Source organism: Penaeus japonicus, unplaced genomic scaffold, assembly GCF_977035675.1.
Source record: "Penaeus japonicus unplaced genomic scaffold, GWHDUDI00000001_assembly GWHDUDI00000017, whole genome shotgun sequence".
Classification (NCBI taxonomy): domain Eukaryota; kingdom Metazoa; phylum Arthropoda; class Malacostraca; order Decapoda; family Penaeidae; genus Penaeus; species Penaeus japonicus.
This window is the reverse complement of record NW_028234419.1, coordinates 24,359,540-24,379,442: the sequence shown is the minus strand read 5'-3', so window position 1 is coordinate 24,379,442 and position 19,903 is coordinate 24,359,540. Positions and strand designations below refer to the sequence as shown.

At 37.2% G+C, this 19,903-nt stretch overlaps 3 protein-coding genes across 5 annotated transcripts in view; 1 reads left to right on the top strand and 2 right to left on the bottom strand.

Annotated features, from left to right (window-relative positions):
* Positions 1–3,455, top strand: part of Prx6a (Peroxiredoxin 6a) — a 3,644-nt gene extending 189 nt beyond the window's left edge. The window contains exons 2-4 of the mRNA XM_043037458.2: positions 1,731–1,887; positions 2,097–2,311; positions 2,633–3,455. Coding sequence (XP_042893392.2) covers positions 1,731–1,887; positions 2,097–2,311; positions 2,633–2,834 — 574 coding nt within the window. The 3' untranslated portion in view covers positions 2,835–3,455. The remainder of the gene's footprint in view (positions 1–1,730; positions 1,888–2,096; positions 2,312–2,632) is intronic.
* A 4,255-nt stretch (positions 3,456–7,710) lies between these two features.
* LOC122267426 (SKA complex subunit 1) lies at positions 7,711–17,031 on the bottom strand. Of its 2 annotated transcripts, none has more exons than XM_086546186.1 (6): positions 17,005–17,031; positions 12,438–12,518; positions 11,386–11,706; positions 10,044–10,129; positions 9,145–9,314; positions 7,711–8,116 (listed from the first exon to the last, which is right to left on the bottom strand). In XM_086546186.1, exons 1-6 carry the CDS (start codon positions 17,023–17,025, stop codon positions 7,965–7,967), a joined length of 831 nt encoding a protein of 276 aa, XP_086402312.1. In that variant the 5' UTR covers positions 17,026–17,031; the 3' UTR covers positions 7,711–7,964. The 2 variants fall into 2 exon arrangements, with proteins under 2 accessions (XP_086402312.1, XP_086402311.1); XM_086546185.1 differs by lacking the exon at positions 17,005–17,031 and adding an exon at positions 12,694–12,951.
* LOC147470080 (uncharacterized) lies at positions 13,082–19,624 on the bottom strand. Of its 2 annotated transcripts, none has more exons than XM_086546183.1 (2): positions 19,540–19,624; positions 13,082–17,344 (listed from the first exon to the last, which is right to left on the bottom strand). In XM_086546183.1, exon 2 carries the CDS (start codon positions 17,339–17,341, stop codon positions 13,409–13,411), a length of 3,933 nt encoding a protein of 1,310 aa, XP_086402309.1. In that variant the 5' UTR covers positions 17,342–17,344; positions 19,540–19,624; the 3' UTR covers positions 13,082–13,408. The 2 variants fall into 2 exon arrangements, with proteins under 2 accessions (XP_086402309.1, XP_086402310.1); XM_086546184.1 differs by having other exon boundaries at positions 19,536–19,619.
* Positions 19,625–19,903: the final 279 nt, after the last annotated feature.

The window sequence follows — 19,903 nt, the reverse complement described above, 5'->3', positions numbered from 1 at the left end:
GTTTGTTTCTTCTACGCCAAGCCGGCACTATCACTTCATCAAGATTTCCGTGCTTGTTCTTCATTATATACTAATGTTCTGCATTTAAGTAGAGTCTCCAGTACGGCTTAGATAGATTTTCACTTAAGGAATGTGGTGTCATTCTTTACAGAAGGATATTAGATTACATTTACAAATAGGATGACTTACAACCTGTCACACCCGCGGGTAGTGATACGCCAAACTTGCTACTTTCTTTTGTATTTTCGTGATTTTACTAAGAAAGATTAAAATGTATATATGCTAATGTGATAAAATGTATATATGCTGCATTGGCGGATGTGGGAAATTATATCAGAATCCTAACCTTGGCTTTTAGGAATTTGGTTCAACAAGTAGGAGAGGAATATGGAAATATGCGTAGAATTGGTTTCATAAGAGATTATATATAAAGCTTTGGTAATTTCCAGTTTAGAACCTTGCAATAGTTGAATTCTTGGAAAGGGACTGAGGTGACACTCCCTTCTACTCAAGTTAAGCTGTACAATATGAAGCATAGCATGGCAATCAGATGTTGAAAAAGGGTATTTGTAGGAACTAAAGCTGTCAACATGGCTATGGTTTTAATGCTCCTCCATGTGTATTCGGGCAGATAGAGCTTGCAGTCCACCCTGGCAATTTATCATCAAATTTGACATTGGTTCATTGGCCTTTGCTAAAGTGCCAATGCAGGACTTGGCACATAGGTACATAAAATTTGGTAAATGTTAAGACTATCATTAATTTTACTAATAAGGAAAACGACTATTTCCTTATAAGGAGTTGTAAATTACTTTTAATGGTTTGTGGATTAATCTGTGCAATCTGATATTGAACCTGAAGGGCCAGCAACCATGGGACTGAGACTCCTCCACATGGAAAGGGATTTAGAAGCCTTGGTAATTTTTTGTCAAATTTGGAACCAATTTAGGCTCTATCTCGTCAGAATTTACGTGGCCAAAGCTTGTCGTCATTTGCTAGAGTTGGTCCATTTCTGTTCTGTTCTGTTCTTTTTTTTTCTTTTCTTGGTCCTGTACTTTGTGTAATACTGTGGAAATGACAAATGACAGATAAACTTATTTCCCATAGGACAAGAGTGTCAAGAATGCTAAAAAAAAAACATTACCAAAATTTATTTCCTATAATCTGTCTGTCCCTCTCCCTCTCCTTCTCTTTCTCTTATCAGCAGTTGCAAGATAGGGATTATCAGGTGTTGAATTAATTAAGGTTGACGGCAGAATGACAATAGAGTATTGTACTGAGATTTTATAAGCGTACAAATGCATAAGAGTCATTCATATATTCTCTGCATGCCTCCTATGATATATTTTGATACAGGTACAAAGTTAACATTTATTAGAGCTATTACTAAGAAAACATTATCCTTTTTTTTTTATAGGAGCAACACCTCAACTGATGTGATTATCTATATTGCTTTCCTTTATTTATTTTTAGATGCATATCAGTGGCAAAGCATTTTGAAGTGTTAATGTATTGTACCTTGAAAGCATTGGTCACATATTTTTTTTATTTTTTTCTAATTCAGCATGTTGCATACCTCATAAAGCATTCTATTTTATATTCAATTTTTCATTTTAAGCTTGCATATTTCTAGTTATTTCTGCTTTTATCTTTTTTTTTTTTATCTTTTAAATCTTTCTTGTTCCTTATTTCTGTTCAGTTCTTTCATATATTTACCATTTTATTTACAGATGGGGCATTCTGTTCTCCCACCCAGCTGACTATACTCCAGTCTGCACAACAGAACTGGGAAGGGTAGCCAAGTTGGCTCCTGAATTCACAAAGAGGAATTTTAAGATGCTGGCCGTTTCATGCGATAGTGTGAAGGACCATCTTGGCTGGATTAAGGTACAGTGAATTTTGTGTGTGTGTGTGTGATTTTAGTTATGGTGCTATATCTTTGATTTTTCTTCTTCTCTCACATTCTTTCAATAGGTTGTCTTTACATCAAGGTTCTATATTATAATAACTTTCAGTGATTCCATCAAAGCTTCATGTCACATTTAGTATGATATTGTATGCCACATATCACTATCACATTTTTTATCTTCTTACAGGATATCGAGGCTTACAACTGCCTCTCAGGAGAGTTCCCTTTCCCTATTGTTGCCGATGAGAAGCGTGAATTGGCTGTCAAATTAGGCATGCTCGACCCCGAAGAGAAGGATGCCGCAGGTATGCCCCTGACTGCTCGTGCAGTCTTCCTCATTGGGCCCGACAAGAAGCTGAAGCTCTCCATTCTGTACCCTGCCACAACTGGACGTAACTTTGAGTAAGTGGAGACAAGGGAAAGGGAGTCAGTGTTGTTATAAATGTGTGTTTGGGTTTACTTTTTGGTGATTTTGATGAGATGATACTAAAATGTTGGGTTGGGATTTTTATTTATAGAATTGGAGGAAAAATGGAAATATAGTAATTGCAACATGACATTAGTGGGAAGTAATTGCAACATCACAATAGTGGGAAGAATAGCTGATATTGTTTTAGCTAATGGTTACTAAGTATCTAATAAATTAACATGACTGCAATTAATGTTATACAGAAGACTTCTTTACGAGCTTACCTCTCACATCCTCCCTTTACTCGTTTTCAGTGAAGTCCTACGTGTCATCGATTCCCTTCAGCTCACGGCCGAAAAGAAGGTGGCAACCCCCGCCGACTGGAAGGCTGGCGAAAACTGCATGGTCATACCCTCCATCCCATCTGCAGAAGCCAAGAAACTGTTCCCCGAGCACAAAGTTCACCAGGTGCCCTCTGGCAAGGAATATCTGCGCACCACCCCTTGCCCCAAGTAGATTGGACGGCAACAGTAATATTGATGAGGTCTTGGAAGGTGCTTTGCGGATGGCCTCTGTCATTTACTTAAAGATTTGCTTGTAATCTTTGTCATATAAACACCTTTTGTATAAGCCTTCCCATTTTTTATGAAATTTTAATTTTATGCAGGAAAGGGAATAGATGATTTGTTTCTACAGTATATCCTTTTGCACAAATTTATAGCATGAGCAGAGCTGGTTTAAACATTTTGTGTGGTATTGCATTTGGCTCTTTTATCACCTTGCATTATTACTTTCACATAGTAATAAAGTAGCATGTTCATACTTTCTATAACCACAATCCAGGATATATATTGGAAAGGCTTCAAAAGGAAAAGCATATTATTTGATTTGTTACAAGAATTATAGTTTTATTTGAAAAATTATATTAGGAGACACATTTATGCAAATAAGGATTTTGTTAACCTAAAAGTATAAATATGTTACTTAAGGAAGAGAATTTTCCCATACTTATAATAAGAAATGTAAAATTCCAACCAGTACCCCTGTATGGGAAATTATATGAAAATCCATTCCATTTTGTTATACAAGGAAATATATTTTGTACTACATTTCTTTAAAATAAAGCACTTAAAGCAATTTCTTTATTTCATTTACATGCGACCTATGTAAACAAATATATTTTACTATGACCATAACTGATATAAATCCAAGCGTAAGTACTACACTCAGTCAAACTCAGGCAGAGATGAATTATAGAGCTCATGACAAATGTAGAAAAGGGTATAAATGAGACACAAAAGATTTAATTAACGAGTTTTAATAAACGTCTTCAGAAATATACATGTTAAGTACATCTATTGCATTGTGTTATTCAGTCTCGTATCTTTTTCAACATATAATTTTGTACATAATTTAGACCAATATTCCAGAGAGAGTCAAAAATTCTAAAATTGCATGTTAATTGATCGTGCAGATTGAATTGGAACAGATGAAAGTGATTAGTGTATTTTGGCAATATATATAAGCGCATATCCTTTAGGATTAATGAGCAGTATACTCGTAATGCAGAATATTGTACAGACCTATGGCCTAGTGTTTTGGTTTGTTTTTTACTATTTACATCAATATTTTGGGTGAGAAATATCTTAATGTTTTAGATTGATAAAATATCCCCACCTCAGTGCATTAACATGTTGAAATCAAAAGAAAAAAAAAATATCATTACAAACATTGTGGGAACTTTGAGGTTCAATAGGAAAGGTCCGTCAGGCATGTTTGTGATGTCCACAATATTAAGTAGGCAGTTGGGCAGTAATTTCAAATAATAGCCAGTAGATGGTTAACAGGCTTGAGAGTGTTATCCATGCTCAACATAGCTGAACCCGCCAATGACCTAGTTGTTGGTGTGGCAGATAATTCCCAATAGTCAACAATGGTGAAAGGAAGAGACTATTGTTCAACTACAGGCACTGGCTGTACAATTGTTTGCCAAAGCTACCAAAAGTTGTTTACTTAGGGATATAGACCCTGCCTAATTGTGAAATGAGTTAGGTAACTTTTGAGGTGAGGGGGTGTCTCCCTAGTTAAATATTTCAATTATATGTAAATACAGGTAGACATAAAAATGTAGATGCTCAAATTTTCACTCATAATTTACTCGCTCTTCGTAATACATCATTTGATAAAGTGATTACGATCACGAAAACAACCTGGCAAACACTTGCATGATGGCTAAACGATCTAAGGGTTGAACAGGGTCGTTGGCAGATCCAAGACCCCGTCCGAACGCCCAGGAATGCATTTTTTTCAGGCAAGAAAAACGGCAGTCCTGGGCGAGCTACATACCTGAGAGGATGCATCACTGTTTGTAAGGAGAAAGCCTGAGTTAAGTACCCCTCACAGCCTGTATATCACAAGCCCAGCCAAGCTATTTATGAGTTTTTAGGCACTAATGAATTGTTATAATCTCTTAAATTGTCATTGTACCCTTACATAATTTCGGTGACAGCGGCGGGGATGTGGTGTAGTTATGATCTGCCGGCATCTCTTGAAAGTTGCGACATTTTAGTTTTGCCGATTTACTTTTTATTTCTTTATGGATGTGTTAGTTAACTGTGGTGATGTCATAGTTGATTTTATAAGCCTGCCTGTTTTTTGTTTTTATTTTTTTAGTGGTTATTGTAGTTATATGTTCATTCGGTTTATTAAGACCGCTTTTATCGACAGGTAATTGGTGTAGAGGACGGGAAACTCAGCTGGGCCTATGTTCGCCGCCGACGAGCGACGTCTGGTGAGTTGTGTGAATTCAGAGAATCTGGTTGAAGTATGGTTGAGACTAAAATTATCGGCAGCCCTCTGGCTTACGGCCATCATCGATCTCTCCTACCAATGTTTTGGATGAAGATCTATGCCAGTTCTAAGTTACGACCAGTCCCAGATGTCAAGGCAACTAGCTGCGGTAATGGGACGCCCGCAGGCACTCGGAGAATGCTACACTGCACGAGGGGATAGCTAGATTAACGCCTGTGTCGGTGGCATCTGCCCTAGCCGCTTGCTCTAGCGCTGCTCCGGAACCACGACATCAGCACATGCCATGCCCAGTACAAGCCGTGTCCAGGATGCAGCTCCAACATCCGGGCGCCGACGAGAGGACTTATTCCCAGTTGGACCCTAGAAGCCCAGGCTAGTGCCAAGTGCCTGAAGAGGTCCCTCTCTACATCACCAGTAACCCTTCGAAGCCCATGTAGATGCATCAGCACGAGCGCTTGGGTCTGTCTTCCAGCGTGATGCAGATGGATCGCCACGTGCTGTTTATTGGTCATGTGCCCTGTCTGACACAACACAGTAAGGGTGTTTGACCCATAAGTCCAGGTGAACCTGCGAAAATATGTATTGGTTCCCTAACATGCTGGGCCAGGTGAAGCAGTTTGTAGCACATAGTTTTTGCCAGAAACGGAAAGGTTCCATGAGTCGAGTTGCCATGGAAGGTGGACCACCTCCCCTCCATATAGTATCTGCAAATCTCCTTGACCTTAGTCTCAAGTGGTTATTGCTATGTTCTTTCCATTGTAGACCATCATTCACGGTCAGTTAGTATCTCTCGGAGATAAAAGTGCTGACATGTTGCTTCAATACATTATTCTTTGGTCCCCCTCTAAAATTCTTACTGACCGAATTTACCAATGAGCTTTGGAGGACGCTGCTTCATCAGCCTGAGATTCGATACTTCTCTATTCTGTGACATACCACCCCCCCAGTGTAGTGGGATTCTTGAGCTAACAGATGGTGAAGGATGGCCTAGCTGCTCTAGTTCCATGGGATTGGCCATTATTCACTGTTCTGTAGGCGATCAACCCCTCTATCTCCTGCCAGGTAGATTGTTTTCCCTTGTAGTCTTACAAACCTTCAGGACAGTGACACTGATGTTTACTTGCAGCAACTCGCCCATGCTCGTCCTCTCCCTGTTCAGGATTCCATGCGGTCACAAAAAAACATGAAAGTTTGTAATAGGAGCCTGCCAACTTTGAGGAAGGTACCCTTGCCTTACACAGGTTACTGAGGTTGGGAGGATCCCTTCAACCTAGATGAAGGGGGCCCATGCTGAATTGAGAAGCACTTGGGTCCTGTAGTGTGGGAGGTCAGAGATCAAAAACCTCAGCCTAAAGTGAAACCATCTGAAGCCCTACTTCCTGCCTGCTGAGACTGTGGTAACAGAGGACAATTTTCCCCCACCCAGTCATTTACAAACAGCATCCCCTCGAGCGGATTGTTGTAATGCAGACCCACACCCCATTAGGATGGAGAGAGAGACTGCCACTTTTGGGAGAACTTGGCCTACTGCTGATTGACTCCCACTACAGTCTTGTGGCAGGCCTTGTGGCCCACAAAGAGGAAGGTCCAGAATGGAGGTTGCTTGTTGTCAACGGTTTGTATGCATTACAGTTTTTTAGTTTTGTTTGAATTGATACTATTATTTTTTTGTTAATTGTAATGTTTACTTTTGTGTTTTCTTTAACTGTCCAAAATGTATTTCTTTTGAGTAGCTGTGACAACATGGAGTGACTTGTGCTTTCTCTCTTTTCAGGATGTTCTGTACGCTACCATTGGAAGTATTGTCAGGTTGTCCCTCACATCCGGTAATGTTGATTGGTTTATGAAAGGTCAACATCCCTCTTAGCAGAGACACGCGAGTGCCCATGGCCAGGGGAGGGTTGTGACAATTGATATTCCAGTAACATACCTGCACGATGGCTAAACAAGCCAAGGGCTGAACTGGGGGTCCAATGCTATAATTTCTGAAATTGCCTTTAAATTGTCATTGTACCCTGACAATATTACAGAACAGGAATATTACCATTATACGTGATGCTGGTATTACAAGCTTAGAACCAAGGCATCTTCATAGATAGCCAAGAATTAATGAATAACATTTTTTCTGGTGTATCCAACATGATTTGAAAATCAAATTTTTTACATATAATTTCACAATCAAATTTTTCTTCAGATTATGGGTTAAATTTGTGCTGATTGTGGGCTTAATACTATAGTCTGAAATACCTTTTTTTGATGAATTTACAATATTCATAATAGTTTACATTTTCAGGGCTCACGAGTAGCCATGGCTCCTTAAGAAAGCACTCAAAACATCTATGCATGTAAAGGCAATGTTTTTCTTGAATACTTTCCAATTACAGGTATCACTCTTGTAAATCTTCTATTAATATTTAGAAAACCACAATGAAAAATCTAATGAGTATGTAAATCCATTATTACAATACACACTTCACTAATTTTACAATGACTAAATTATCCTGTCTTATGATATTTCCAGTGATAATGTTTACAGTAGAATTCTGTTCTCTATCATGGGAATGAATGAATGAAAGAATAATAAATATTATAACTTTATTTTCATGCAGTTCATTCAGAACATCAGCTCCAGTTCACAATATTTTTAAAAGTAAACTAAAGCATGACATACAAAAACATTGACAATATAAATTCTAGTGCAGAACATATCTAAATCTGGATGCATGTGCAACCAATAAAAATAAAAGTTTATTGAGTATATCTAGCCATTTTCCTTAACACACCTGTAGAAACTACTTGATCTCCATTTTTATATCAAAACTTTAACTAGGAATTTTACAAGACTGCAAATCGCACTAGACTTCCTGGGCCGCGTACTTCTCTTATGCGCCTGAGTGTGCGAAGAACAGTCATCATCGAACGACCATTACTGTCCAGCTTCAAGCCACTCCAGCGCTTGATGTCGTTATCAACGACAAAAAACAGACCTGAAATGATAAGGGGGTATTGTAAGCGGTCAACTGGGGGGGATAAAATGTCATACTTGCTGTTGCTTTTGGTATATAAAGTTTGATATTAAATAATGCAAAATGCCTATTAAAAAAACTGATTACAGTGGTGAAGTCAAGTACCACTGAAACCATATGTAAACAACAAATGGAGTAGATGAAGGAAACTCTTCTTCATATCCTGTGAATTTCAAGTCCTTAGCTGCAATAGGTAAAATACAATAACTACTTCAACTTCATCACTTGCTTCCTCAATGTTTTTTGTATTTAAAAAATGCTCTCCCCCTTTGCACTTCTCATTCTCATGAAAGTATTTTTTTCATAAATTTACATCTTTTTTTTTTAACATTGTATAAAGATAAACAGCAGCAAATGGTAATCTCCTATCCTTTCTGATTAGAATGCTTTTTGAATGAAAGCAATTGGTCAATAAATAAGGGAGGCGTTACAAAAAGAACACATAAGCAATTTAACATGGGATTCACTATGATTTTACAACCCCTCCCCCTTAACCCACTCACGACGGGGGCATTCTAGCCTTGAATGTCACAATGCCGGGGCTTTCGAATGCTTAGGCCTAAATCAATTAAATAGCTGGCACAATACTGTGCCGCCCGGCCACTGGGCTTTTGAATGAGCGGTACAGTAGTGTACCACCCGTCCAGAGAGGGTTAACCCTCTCTGGACGGGTGGTACACCACGGGTACCGCGCATTCAAGACCCATTCACAGGGTGCCGTCATATGGGGTCGATCATTTAATTAATTTAGTCCTATGCATTTTTGAGCCCCGGCATTACAACTTGCAAAGCTGGAATGCCCCCGGCATGAATGGGTTAAGGTACAGCTGTATTCTTATATAAATTAAAGCATATTCAAGCATTTACAACCTTACATAAAGATAGTAAACTACAGGGTCAAAAATATATACATAAATTAAAAGTAGTATTTAGTGAATGCAAAATAACCATTAGAAGCCACTAAAACAGCAGCAGCATGCCAGACCCACCTTTGGTTTCCTGGTTTTCCTGTTGCCTGCATGCCGTAAAAACTTTCATGTCGACCTCGGAAAGCTTAGCTCGCGGCCGCCTCATCAGGGTGTATTTGGCCTCTAGGGTCTTGTTGAACTCATCAATTGCAACGTTAACTTGTTCATATTGTAGACGTCCTCGAATATACCTAACATAACACAATTTGCATCAGTAAAATATTCCTTAGTCTGTCTTTCTATAATGTTAAATGACAAAGTGCTCCTTACAAGCAAAACCCAGCTTTAAATGTCTGATGAAAATAATATAAAAATTGTGTAATACTCTAGATTCAGAAAGATTTTCCACAGTCTTCCTAGCAAATCTTGCATACTTTTTGAGAACCCATGCCTGTATGTTAAACAGGTTATATATACAAAAAATAGGATAATATCTTGGATATCAAGGCAGGAAGATAATACAAAAGCAATTATTTTGGATAAGTTGATAATTAGATATAAAATGAGTCATAAAACCAGGAAGTGTAATGAAATTATAAGCAGAAATAAATCTTTGCAAGTGTAGTACAAAGTTAAACTGTGGTTAAATGTAGCAAAATGATGAAAACATTTGAAATATCAACTAAAAGCTAAGAGTATGATAGTTTATCATTTACTAAGGAAACTTTTGAGCCAGTAGCCACTTTTTTTTTTTTTTTTCTTCTTTTTTAGACAACCACGTATAGTACACTAGTGTGCAGATGATGCCATTTTCATGAATAATACCCTGACACTTTCAGCTATATCATAACCATAAATTAGCAGTATAAGAGTGCAAGTAAAGACTAATATTAAGAATATTCAAAGTATAGAAATAAATCTAGACTGTAAATTTCAATGCAGATCAAGCAAAAAATAAAAAAAAAGAATTTCACACTTACTTGGGCACATCATTAAATTCCTTAACAGTTGCATATGTAAGAGTAGGTATCTGAGATGATTTTCCAGGTTCCTTCTTTGGTGCTGGCTAAATGAGAAAGAAATTGTATTAGCAAAATTATTTGTCAAATTCTTGAATCAGATCTTCAACTGAGCATTTGGTCAGCAACCTTGCAACTAAATGCTTTAAGTAAATATTCTTGAACTATAGCTATAAAATATTCTTCAGTATTTTATGACCTATACAATTCTCTTGGACAAATATTTTAAAACAATTCTTCAAGAAAAAAGAACAGTAAATTTTAGGCTCCCAATAATCTAAACAAAAATTTCTCCAGACGGGTGTCATGACATGCATGACACGGGCTTTGGCCTGACAACAGGTGTCATGACATACTTGATGTTCAGGAATTTTGGATACCTGTGTTATTTTATTTTGCTATGAGTAATGTTTTAGTAATGATGACAACTGCAGTCATAATTGCTAATTGCCTTAATATTAAGCAAAATAGGTTTCACCTAAATCTAAACCTAGAAGGCACCACTTTCTTCTAGAACCAGGAGAGATAGCCCTGAATGGCACCCATCCATGGTCTTTAGCAAGTACAATCTTTATAGAGCGATGGCACATAGCAAGTTGTTGACCTCTTGCTCTAAATTACTGCCGATGAAGGATGTGCAGGCAGAATGCCCAGTGTCTACAATGTGCCTTTGTGCCAGTAGGGATGCTTTTACTGTGACACTCACTGTAATAAGCACAGCTTTCCTTCCTCTTCATGTTATCTTCATTATGGATGGTTATATGTTTTGTATTTATTCATGACAGTAAACGAATACAAAAAAAATAAAGTTGCTTTTTGTCCTCCCATAAAACAGCAATAATTCTATCACACTGAGTATAAAGAAAAGAATGTGCTGATATCGAGCCTACAGTATACTACAATTATAGTCAGCACTGATAGAGCCTGTGATATGAGACATATAAGCCTCTCAATACAACAAAACCCACAAAAATTAAAACACTAAAATGGCTCTAGTTTCACAATGAGTGACTGAAAGAGTAGGAAAAGTCCAGGTATATTGCATGAAGCTGCCTTGCTCTCAAATTAAACCTATCCTGGAAACTGGGCAAGCAAATCTATCCCCTGTCTGCAATGGGTTAATAAATGTCATTTATCAAATATCTAAAAAAAAAAAAAAAAAAAAAAAAAAGATGATAATCCTCAATCACAAAATATTCAAAACAAGTTCATCATTTCATAAAATTTCTTGAAAATAATAAAAATATAAATAACTAAAAAAAAAAAAAAAAACTTAAAAAATAAAGAACCATTTCAAACTCACCTTTTCTTGATTATTTGCAGGAGCTTTCTCTTTTTTGCCGTTGTCCGTAACCACTTGTTCGGGTAAAGCCTTAGTGGCGGGAGGATTGCCATTAGCTCGCGGCAAGTGAGACGGGAGGTTGGTCTTCATGTGCGCAAGTCGGGTACATAGCTCTTGCATATGATCTAGGAGAGAGCGTGCAGTGAGCAGGTCCTTTTTGGAGTTGGTGATGATGGCTCTGAATCTGAGGATTTCCTGCCGTATGGACTGTAACTCCTGCTTCAGCTGCCCAAATTCTATCACGGTATCCTCCTTCCAGCCCCCTCGGAGGTCAGCGCATATCTACAGCATGAAATGAATGGGAGTAAATGAATGAATGAGGGAGGGAGGGTGAGAGGAAGAGAGAGGGAATAGAGTGACTGTGAAAGTACAAGAAGGGTGGGATGACTGGGGGAAAGATGGGAAGAGGTGGAAGGGGCAGTGACAAAGAGAAGGGAAGGGAGGGAACCCAAGTAACTCCTCCCTGTTCTTCTTCTTTCAGGAGTCAATGAGTCCTTACTAACCTTCATTTGTTTCAGTTTTAAAATATAAGAAAAAGGATGAGAAGCAGAGATAAACATGTAGATATACATAAAATAATGATAATTTATTCACAGCCTGCCACAGTTATTTGAGGGATTAACTTCTAAATATTCTAAATCCCTAAACATCTTTAAAATACTACTGAAAGTATTTCCTTAATAGTTATCAGTTTGTGCAAAAGGCAGTTAATAGAGTATGACTGATTCTTCTTCCAAGTATTTTAAAAAAGACATGAAAAAGGGAAACATTAGAAAGATGGGCAAATGGATAAAAATACAAAAACGGTAATATGCATACACAGGTAAAATGAAACACAGCTAATAATAGGCAAAGCAAAAAAGGAAAAGGATCCTCTTCCTTTCATGATTTATCCGAAGATGAATCCTTGGCAGATTCAAAACCTCACCCTCTATTAATCAGCATTTATTACAGCTATGTTTCATCTCACGAACAAATGGATTGATCATTAATCTGAGAACCGCAAACCTTACCTGTAAAGCAGCAATCTTGTTCCGGAAGCCTTCCTCCAAGGCATCTAAAGAGGGTGCTGTGCTGACTGCAGTCATCTTGCTCTGAAAAATCAAGTGAATGCTAATACTTTCTGATAAGACTATATATAAACACATTCATATCTGTCATCTCTTTTAGCTAAAGAAAAAGTAATGAATATATTAGTGTATATGAATTTCTTGTTTCTTACAAGTATATATACAGCTTAACTTTCTACAGATTTTGAAATTAACTCACTTCTTATTAACACAATCCTGTATATATAATGGAATATATATACTTATAGTATATATGTATACATATATTTGTATCACACAAACATACACACATCATTGCCTTCATTTGATAGTTCATTTTTAAACTGACTGGTGCATTTGTAAGTGCATTTTATGCAGATATATACTTTTAATTACATGTCATATATCATCATAATGTATAACACATATATGCACAATGTAGCTAATTTATTGCAGTTTTACACAGTAAACAAAATTATGAACATGATTATTTGGTTGCAATAAAAATATTTCAATCAATAATGTTCTTCTTCCCTTTTGGTCAATAATAGTTATGCAGAACAGTTACTGATATGGCAATATAGAGGTTTAGGTATAACATATACATATATCAATTTCATATTTATTATGACATCTACTGTACATGTGAAGTCTTATATTCTATATGGTAAATCTTCTTATTCTGGTCTGTGCATTTTATACAAAATTATAAATATCTATGTACAAAAAACAATAGACTTTCATATTTAAGTATGAAAAATGGGTCCTGCTTTATTAACAAACATCCCTGAAAGAAAGTAAAATCTTCCATTGTTTGAATAGACAAAAAATAATTCATTTCCTTAGTCACACCACTGTATCACAGACTCACTTTTAAGTTTACTCTTTGGCATTTGCAAGATGCAGAAAAAAAAATCAGAACATTACACTTCCTCTCACATCAACTGCAATGAAAAGCTTTTCAGTTCTCTGGAAAATGCCTGCAATTTAGTTATTATGTTGTCAATAGGATGCTTTGTGCTCTCAACATTTTGAAGAGTTAACACTGTATTATCAATACACAGAACACATTTCCCCCTAATTTCTTCAATGAAATGCTTAACCCTTTCCAGCAATGTCTCCTTGGCTTTGCTATATTCTGTATTCAATCTGTTCAGCTCTCTTTTGTAGTATGTTATTTGTTCCTTTGAAGAGGCTTGGAACTTGGCAAATTTCTGTTTCATGGACTTGTACTTGGTGTCCAAGTCCTTATACTCCTTCAACCGATCCTCGGAAATCTTGAGACTCTGTTTCACGAGCACAAGGTCGTTCTGGAGATCTTGTATCATCTTCTGGAAATTGGCCCGGGTGTAGTTTTTCTCTTCTTGCTGCTCTTTCACTTCACTCTCCAAGTTGAGGATTATGTCAGTCATTCTCTGTACTTCCTGTTCGCTTTCAGCTTCCTTTGCTTCCAACTTGTTTTTCACTCTTGCAAAGTCTTCAATAACTGACTTTATCTGTTTATCCTTTTCTGCAAGCTTCTTCTTATACTCCTCAACTGTTTCAGCCTCCTGTAATTTCTTGCTCTTTGTGGCTGCAAGAAGATTCTTAAAATCACCAATTTCTTTCTCGTGTTGAAGTCTGAGTTCGTCCTCCTTCTTCTCAAACTGTTTCCGCTGCCTCTCCAGTATGTAACGACAATTTTCGATCTCCTTGGAACAGGTTTCAGAATTGTTGTTTGTCTCCTTGACAGCCTGTAGTTCTTCTTCTAAGCTAGTGCAGCTATCCTTTAAGATCTGGTTGCATTCTTCTAATGTAGAACACTTTTTCTGTAAAGTCTCCAATGATTTCAAAACCTCTTGTCGGGCTGCCTCTGTTTCCACCTTCAGACGCTGTTCAAACTGTACCTGCAGACTTTCTTTGAGTAACTCTATCCTCTCATTTTCTTTTTGTGATGCCTCTTTCAAAGTGGCAATCTCTGCCTGAAGATCTTGTATTTTCTTAGTATATAGAAGCTGGTCTCTTGGCACAGAACCTGTTTTTTGACAAGAATTAAAGTCCACACCAGAATCATGAGGTGAAACTCGATATGTGTTTGACTGTATCACTGGTGTTTCAGAGAACTCAGTATTATCACCCTTCTTCACTTTCAACTGATCTTCTAACTCTTTCTTTTCCTCACAAACACTAATGTACATCTTTTTTGTATCACTCAATTCATCAGCAAGTCTAGCTACTTCCTTCTTCAGTATGTCAGAAATGTTTTCATATTCTTTTCTCATCTTCGTTTCAAGTTCCTTCATGGCGTCCTCATGGAACCGCATGTAAGTGTCTTGGCAATCTTCTAATGCTTCCTTCTTTTCCTTCTCCTTCTCCTCAGCCAGAATATCCATATTTTTCTCATGCAGATCTTTCTCCTTCTTCAGACTACTAATGGCTCTCTGAAGCTCTACTACCTGGAGTTTTGCTTTTGTTAGCTGGTCTTTGAGACTGAGCTCAGTGCTGTGGAGTGTACGGATATCGTCTTTGACAAATCCTGTTTGCTCTATGAAATCCTTAAGTAGTCTCTCAAGTACATTGACTGCATGGCCATACTCAGAGCCACTTCCTTTGTCAGATTTAGCTGACACAATCATATTTTCAAAAACTTTCAGCTTTCTTTCTACACTGTCAACTTGCTTTTCCCACAGTGCTTGCTTCTTTTGTATGTTATTGTTTTTATCCCGCATTTCAGAAAGCTTGTCATGATAATGTTTTACATCTTTCACAGAAATAGAGCATAAATCAGCAATAGCAATAAGTTTATCAAACCTCCTCATGCATTCATTATATGTTTCCTGACTTAGATTCGGCAAGTACTGTTGATAATTTTCAACAACATTTTTGACTGCTGTGAAAGATTCTTCTAAGCCTTTTAAAGAACCATGTAAGAGAATTAATTCCTCTTTCAGACCAATGTTTTCAGCACAAACAGCTGTTAATTCTCCATCATCAGTTTTTGTTTCCTTTTTTTCCTTTAGCTGCTTTTCCTCTTGTGCTAACTCCATCCTCAGAAGGTTAGTCTTCAGCTCCTTTATTTCTGTTTGTGCTGATTTCAATTCACTCTCAAGCTTTTTAATCTGAAGCTGTTTCCCACTGGCTTCTTCTTGCAAATGACAAATCTCATCTCTCTTTGCTTTGTTGCTCATTAAACTTCTTTTCAATTCATCTTTTAACTTCAGTTTCTCCTGAGCTTCTGTGTACTTCTCCCCAGCTGCCTGTCGTTCTCCTGGTATAGTGTCGTCATAGTTCAGTGCCTTCTTTATTCCTAGCTGAACCATAGAGTCTTCCCCAGGAATCACTTCACTAAGTATGCCTAGTTTAATTGCTGTGTCAAAACCATCAATCTCCTCCTTTGCCTTCTCTACTTCAGATTCTAAGGAACAGACTTGATTCTCAAGCTTCTCCTTGATGGCTTCCAGACTTCGGACTTTAATCTGCAGTTCTATTATCTGCTGGCCATCATGGGATTTCATGAGGTCTTCATACTGCCTTCGCAAAGTTTCATTGGTCACCGTTAACTTTGTCACGGTTTCCGTCTTCTGAACGAGGGACTCGTCATAAGTTGCTCTCAGACTCCTCAATTCCTCTCTGAGTCGAGTGACCTCCTTTTGATTTTGTTCAGCTTGATTTTGCGCATCTTGCAGTTTGTTTATCAACATTTCTCTCTCCTCCTCATTACCTTGTTTTAGCTTTGTCACAAAATCTTCATGTAATTTCTGGTTCCTTGTGAGTGTGTCAGCAGCTTTGAGTTCTGATATCTGACACTCCAGACTAGATAAGGTTGATTGTGCTGTCTCTAACTCAAAGTGCAGCTTTTTGTTTTCATTTTCCTTGGTGCTCAGTTTATTCTGGAGTTCCTTTAGGTCCCCTGCCATGCTCTTTATCCTCTCCTCTTTCTCTGACAGCAAAGTTTGTAACTGATTTATGTTGGCTGTTTTGCTTTCACTGTCTGATGTGACTAGATTGATTTGATGCTGTAGGACACGAATGTCACGGCTACTCTCAAATTTCAGTTTCGACAGCTCTGATGATAGCCTGTCAAGTTCCCTTCCCCGAGCTTCATACAAGAGCTTCATCTGATCTTGTGGAGTGTCTGCAGCACGAAAATCTGCCTCTGTGACTTTCTCCTGTGTTTCTCTATTGACAAGGGATCTATACTTGTCGGCCTGATAGTCAGCCACTTGGTTGTCATATACTATAGAGGTCTCCCTATAATCCTTGTGTGCATCTGGTCTATAGTCACTTGGATCCAAGTCCAGTCCAGTGTGTTCATCATGAGCAGTAATGTGGTATGGGTCATGAGCAGTTTCATGATAAGCCAAAGGGGCAAATCTCTGTGAGCTTTCCTCATCATGGCTATCATCACTCCATGGTGTAACACTCCCTGAACTGTTGGCTTGAGAAGGATGGTCCCCATTCAGGATCCCATTGCCTAGCTGTTCATGCTCACTGAAACCCTCACTATAAATTTCTCTGTTAGCAAACTCAACCCTCTTGTCTTGGGACTCACTTCCAAACCTATCAAATACATAATCCCCCTGTCCATCCCCAGCATCATAATGCCTATACGAAGCTTCACTGCCCTCCTCCTTCCTTCCTCGACCATCTTCATAATAGGCAGAATCCCTTCTTTCCTTTCCAAAGGCAAAGGAGTTATAGCCAGATTGTTGGGCGAAAGACTCATCGTCTTCTAGGTCGTCAAAAGCATTTGCCAGCATCCCCTGAATCTCCGCTTCCCGTTTTCGGTTTTCCTCTTCGTCTTCCTCCTCTTCTTCCTGGTCTGGGGCTCTGATGCCATCAACATGTATGCTGCCTCCAAAATACAAACTTCGACCTGGATTATCCATCACCTGCAATAAAAGGAGAGACATCAGTTCTGGGGAATATAGTTCATAAAAGTATTTACAATCTACATTTATGTTCCTTTAGAAGAAAATTGATTTAGTTGGACATGAGATCATATGCCTTCCTTCATCGATCAAGGTGGTACTCCCATTCTCAAATGTCACAGCAGGTGTTTAGGAAATTTATAAAGAATTAACCATAATATTCATTGTCCTTAGTGATAGATATCAGTTATTCATATTCTGGCCAGACACTGAAAACATGCAAAATATCTCATGTTATAAGTAACATTTTTTTTTACTTATGAAACCCAGCCCACTTATAGTTTTATCCAGTGATGTGCACAGATTGTCAGAAGGACAGAGGCTCAGTAGGGCATTCTTCTTCCCCTGATTTTTCAATAATTATAATCCTTATAAGCAACCATGGAATAATCAGAAAGGCTTTTCCTTCCCCTGATTTTTCAAAGATAATAATAATCATCATAACTAACCAAGAAATAATCAGAAATACAAAAAAATGCATCAAAAAGTCTATCAAGTGTAGGAATATCAAGAGAGACCTGCTACACTCTGATGACCTGGGCAGATGAGAACAACTTTATGTCACTACTTGGGAAGCAAGATAGTACATTTTGAACTTGCAATGGCTTTCTGTAGACTGTTAATTTGTATTTTATTTATTTTAGTCATGTTTAAACTTTGTATGAAAAAAATAGCCTTTCCTAGACTTTATAAAGCGCAAACATTTATTTTTGAAAATAGGTCATCTGAGAAAACTGAATAAGTATATATACAGAAATCCTATAAAATTTGCATATAATCAGTATACTTAAAAATAAAGCTATCTGTTTCCTAGATCTTTGCAAACTTTGCGACGGGAGTGTTGGGATTACAAGCTAGTTATTCCTTCAGTTACGATGCCCTGTCATATGACTGCTAATTAGTATAACTTTCCTAATATATCATACACTCTTATATATAATACCATAAGTCTGGAAAATAATAGAAAACCCATATCTTAAGATGACCAGCCCAGGCAGAATATCTTAGATTGTGGATGGGTAGAGTGGTTGTTTTTATTAAGCTCAAAAATATTTGCAGCGCCTTTGAGTATTACGTACATCACTGAGCAAACATCAACACATCAGAATTAGACCACAATGCCGTAGCCTTCACACTGCGCTCTGATAAAGGCCAACAAGTCTCAATCATATATGTTCTGGCAAGACAGGTGCCGTGTTGGTTCTTCATTTGACAATAAATCACTAGGGATATTTATAAGCTCTTTCTTGCCAGAATGTACTTGGTGGAGGTATATTGGTTATTGACAAGGTGCAGAGTCAAGATATTACTTGATGAGCAGTCCACTGATATTCATATGCAATTGTGGGATTATTTGTAGTTTGACTACTTATTTACTGTACCAAATAGTCTCATTCTATTTGTTCTTTATGACTATTGCAATATTTTTTTCTCAATTTCCACCTATTCTTATTCCGGATAATTACCATATATCAAAAAAGGCAACACTATTTTTGGTTTCTTCTTTGCATTACTGTAAAAGTTCTCTCCTTGATAGTCCTATTTTCATTATTTTGGCAAAATGTTGCAGTGATAAATAAATAGAAGAATCTAAAAACTACTTCTTATCATTAGTAAAATCATATATTCCATTGACATTCATGAGAATTTTACAAAAATGATAACAATAATTTAACCTATTTTTCAAAAATGTAAAAATAATATTAGTTCAAATTATTTCAAGTTATATCTGTTTGTCATTAATACAAGTAATGGCAAAACATGCTAATAATTCACACGAAGAACACTTACGAAAAGATATTCAAGGCATGACTTTGCATTAAAAAAAATATATATGCCTCGACCTTGAACTTTGAGATAAGTAAAAATGGAGGGAAATAAATATACTTTATTTCCACCTCGAAACAAGTACTTTTATTTCACTGAAGAGGCTGGTCATGACAAAGAACGCGATTCATTTCAAAAGGGAAATTATGGGTGTAGTAATCTAATTAATTCAAATACTGGAGATGTAAAACCCCAGACTTAGACAAAAGGTTTAATAACTTTCTATTTTTACAGATATTTTAATATCTGATGCAATAGTTGACTCACCTAAACCTTGTAAAAGACCTTCTCTACAAACTCCAAAAGATTTTCTCGTAATACCTACCTACCTGAGCTTAAAAGAACGAAAAATCACCAAAACTTTGCCGCTTTTTCTCTGACGATCTTTTCAAAAACACTGCGAGGAGGTACGGCGCTAAAATATTTTCAGTGGAACTAGGATTCGTAGGAGTTTAATACATTCAGTGGGACAGATTCTTGTATTTTATGTATGTTTAATTATCATCGGTTAGTTTACGGTTTTTTAAATGCGTAATATTAAGGTAAATTTTGTTTAAATTTATTCAAGACTTCTATGAGAGGATACGGAACTATAAAAAATAGTATAATGGGAATGGAAAATGTTTTATAAATTTGAGATCTGTTTTTCTTCTTTTGTATCACAATTTTGGGTTAATCTAACTTAGTCTGTGT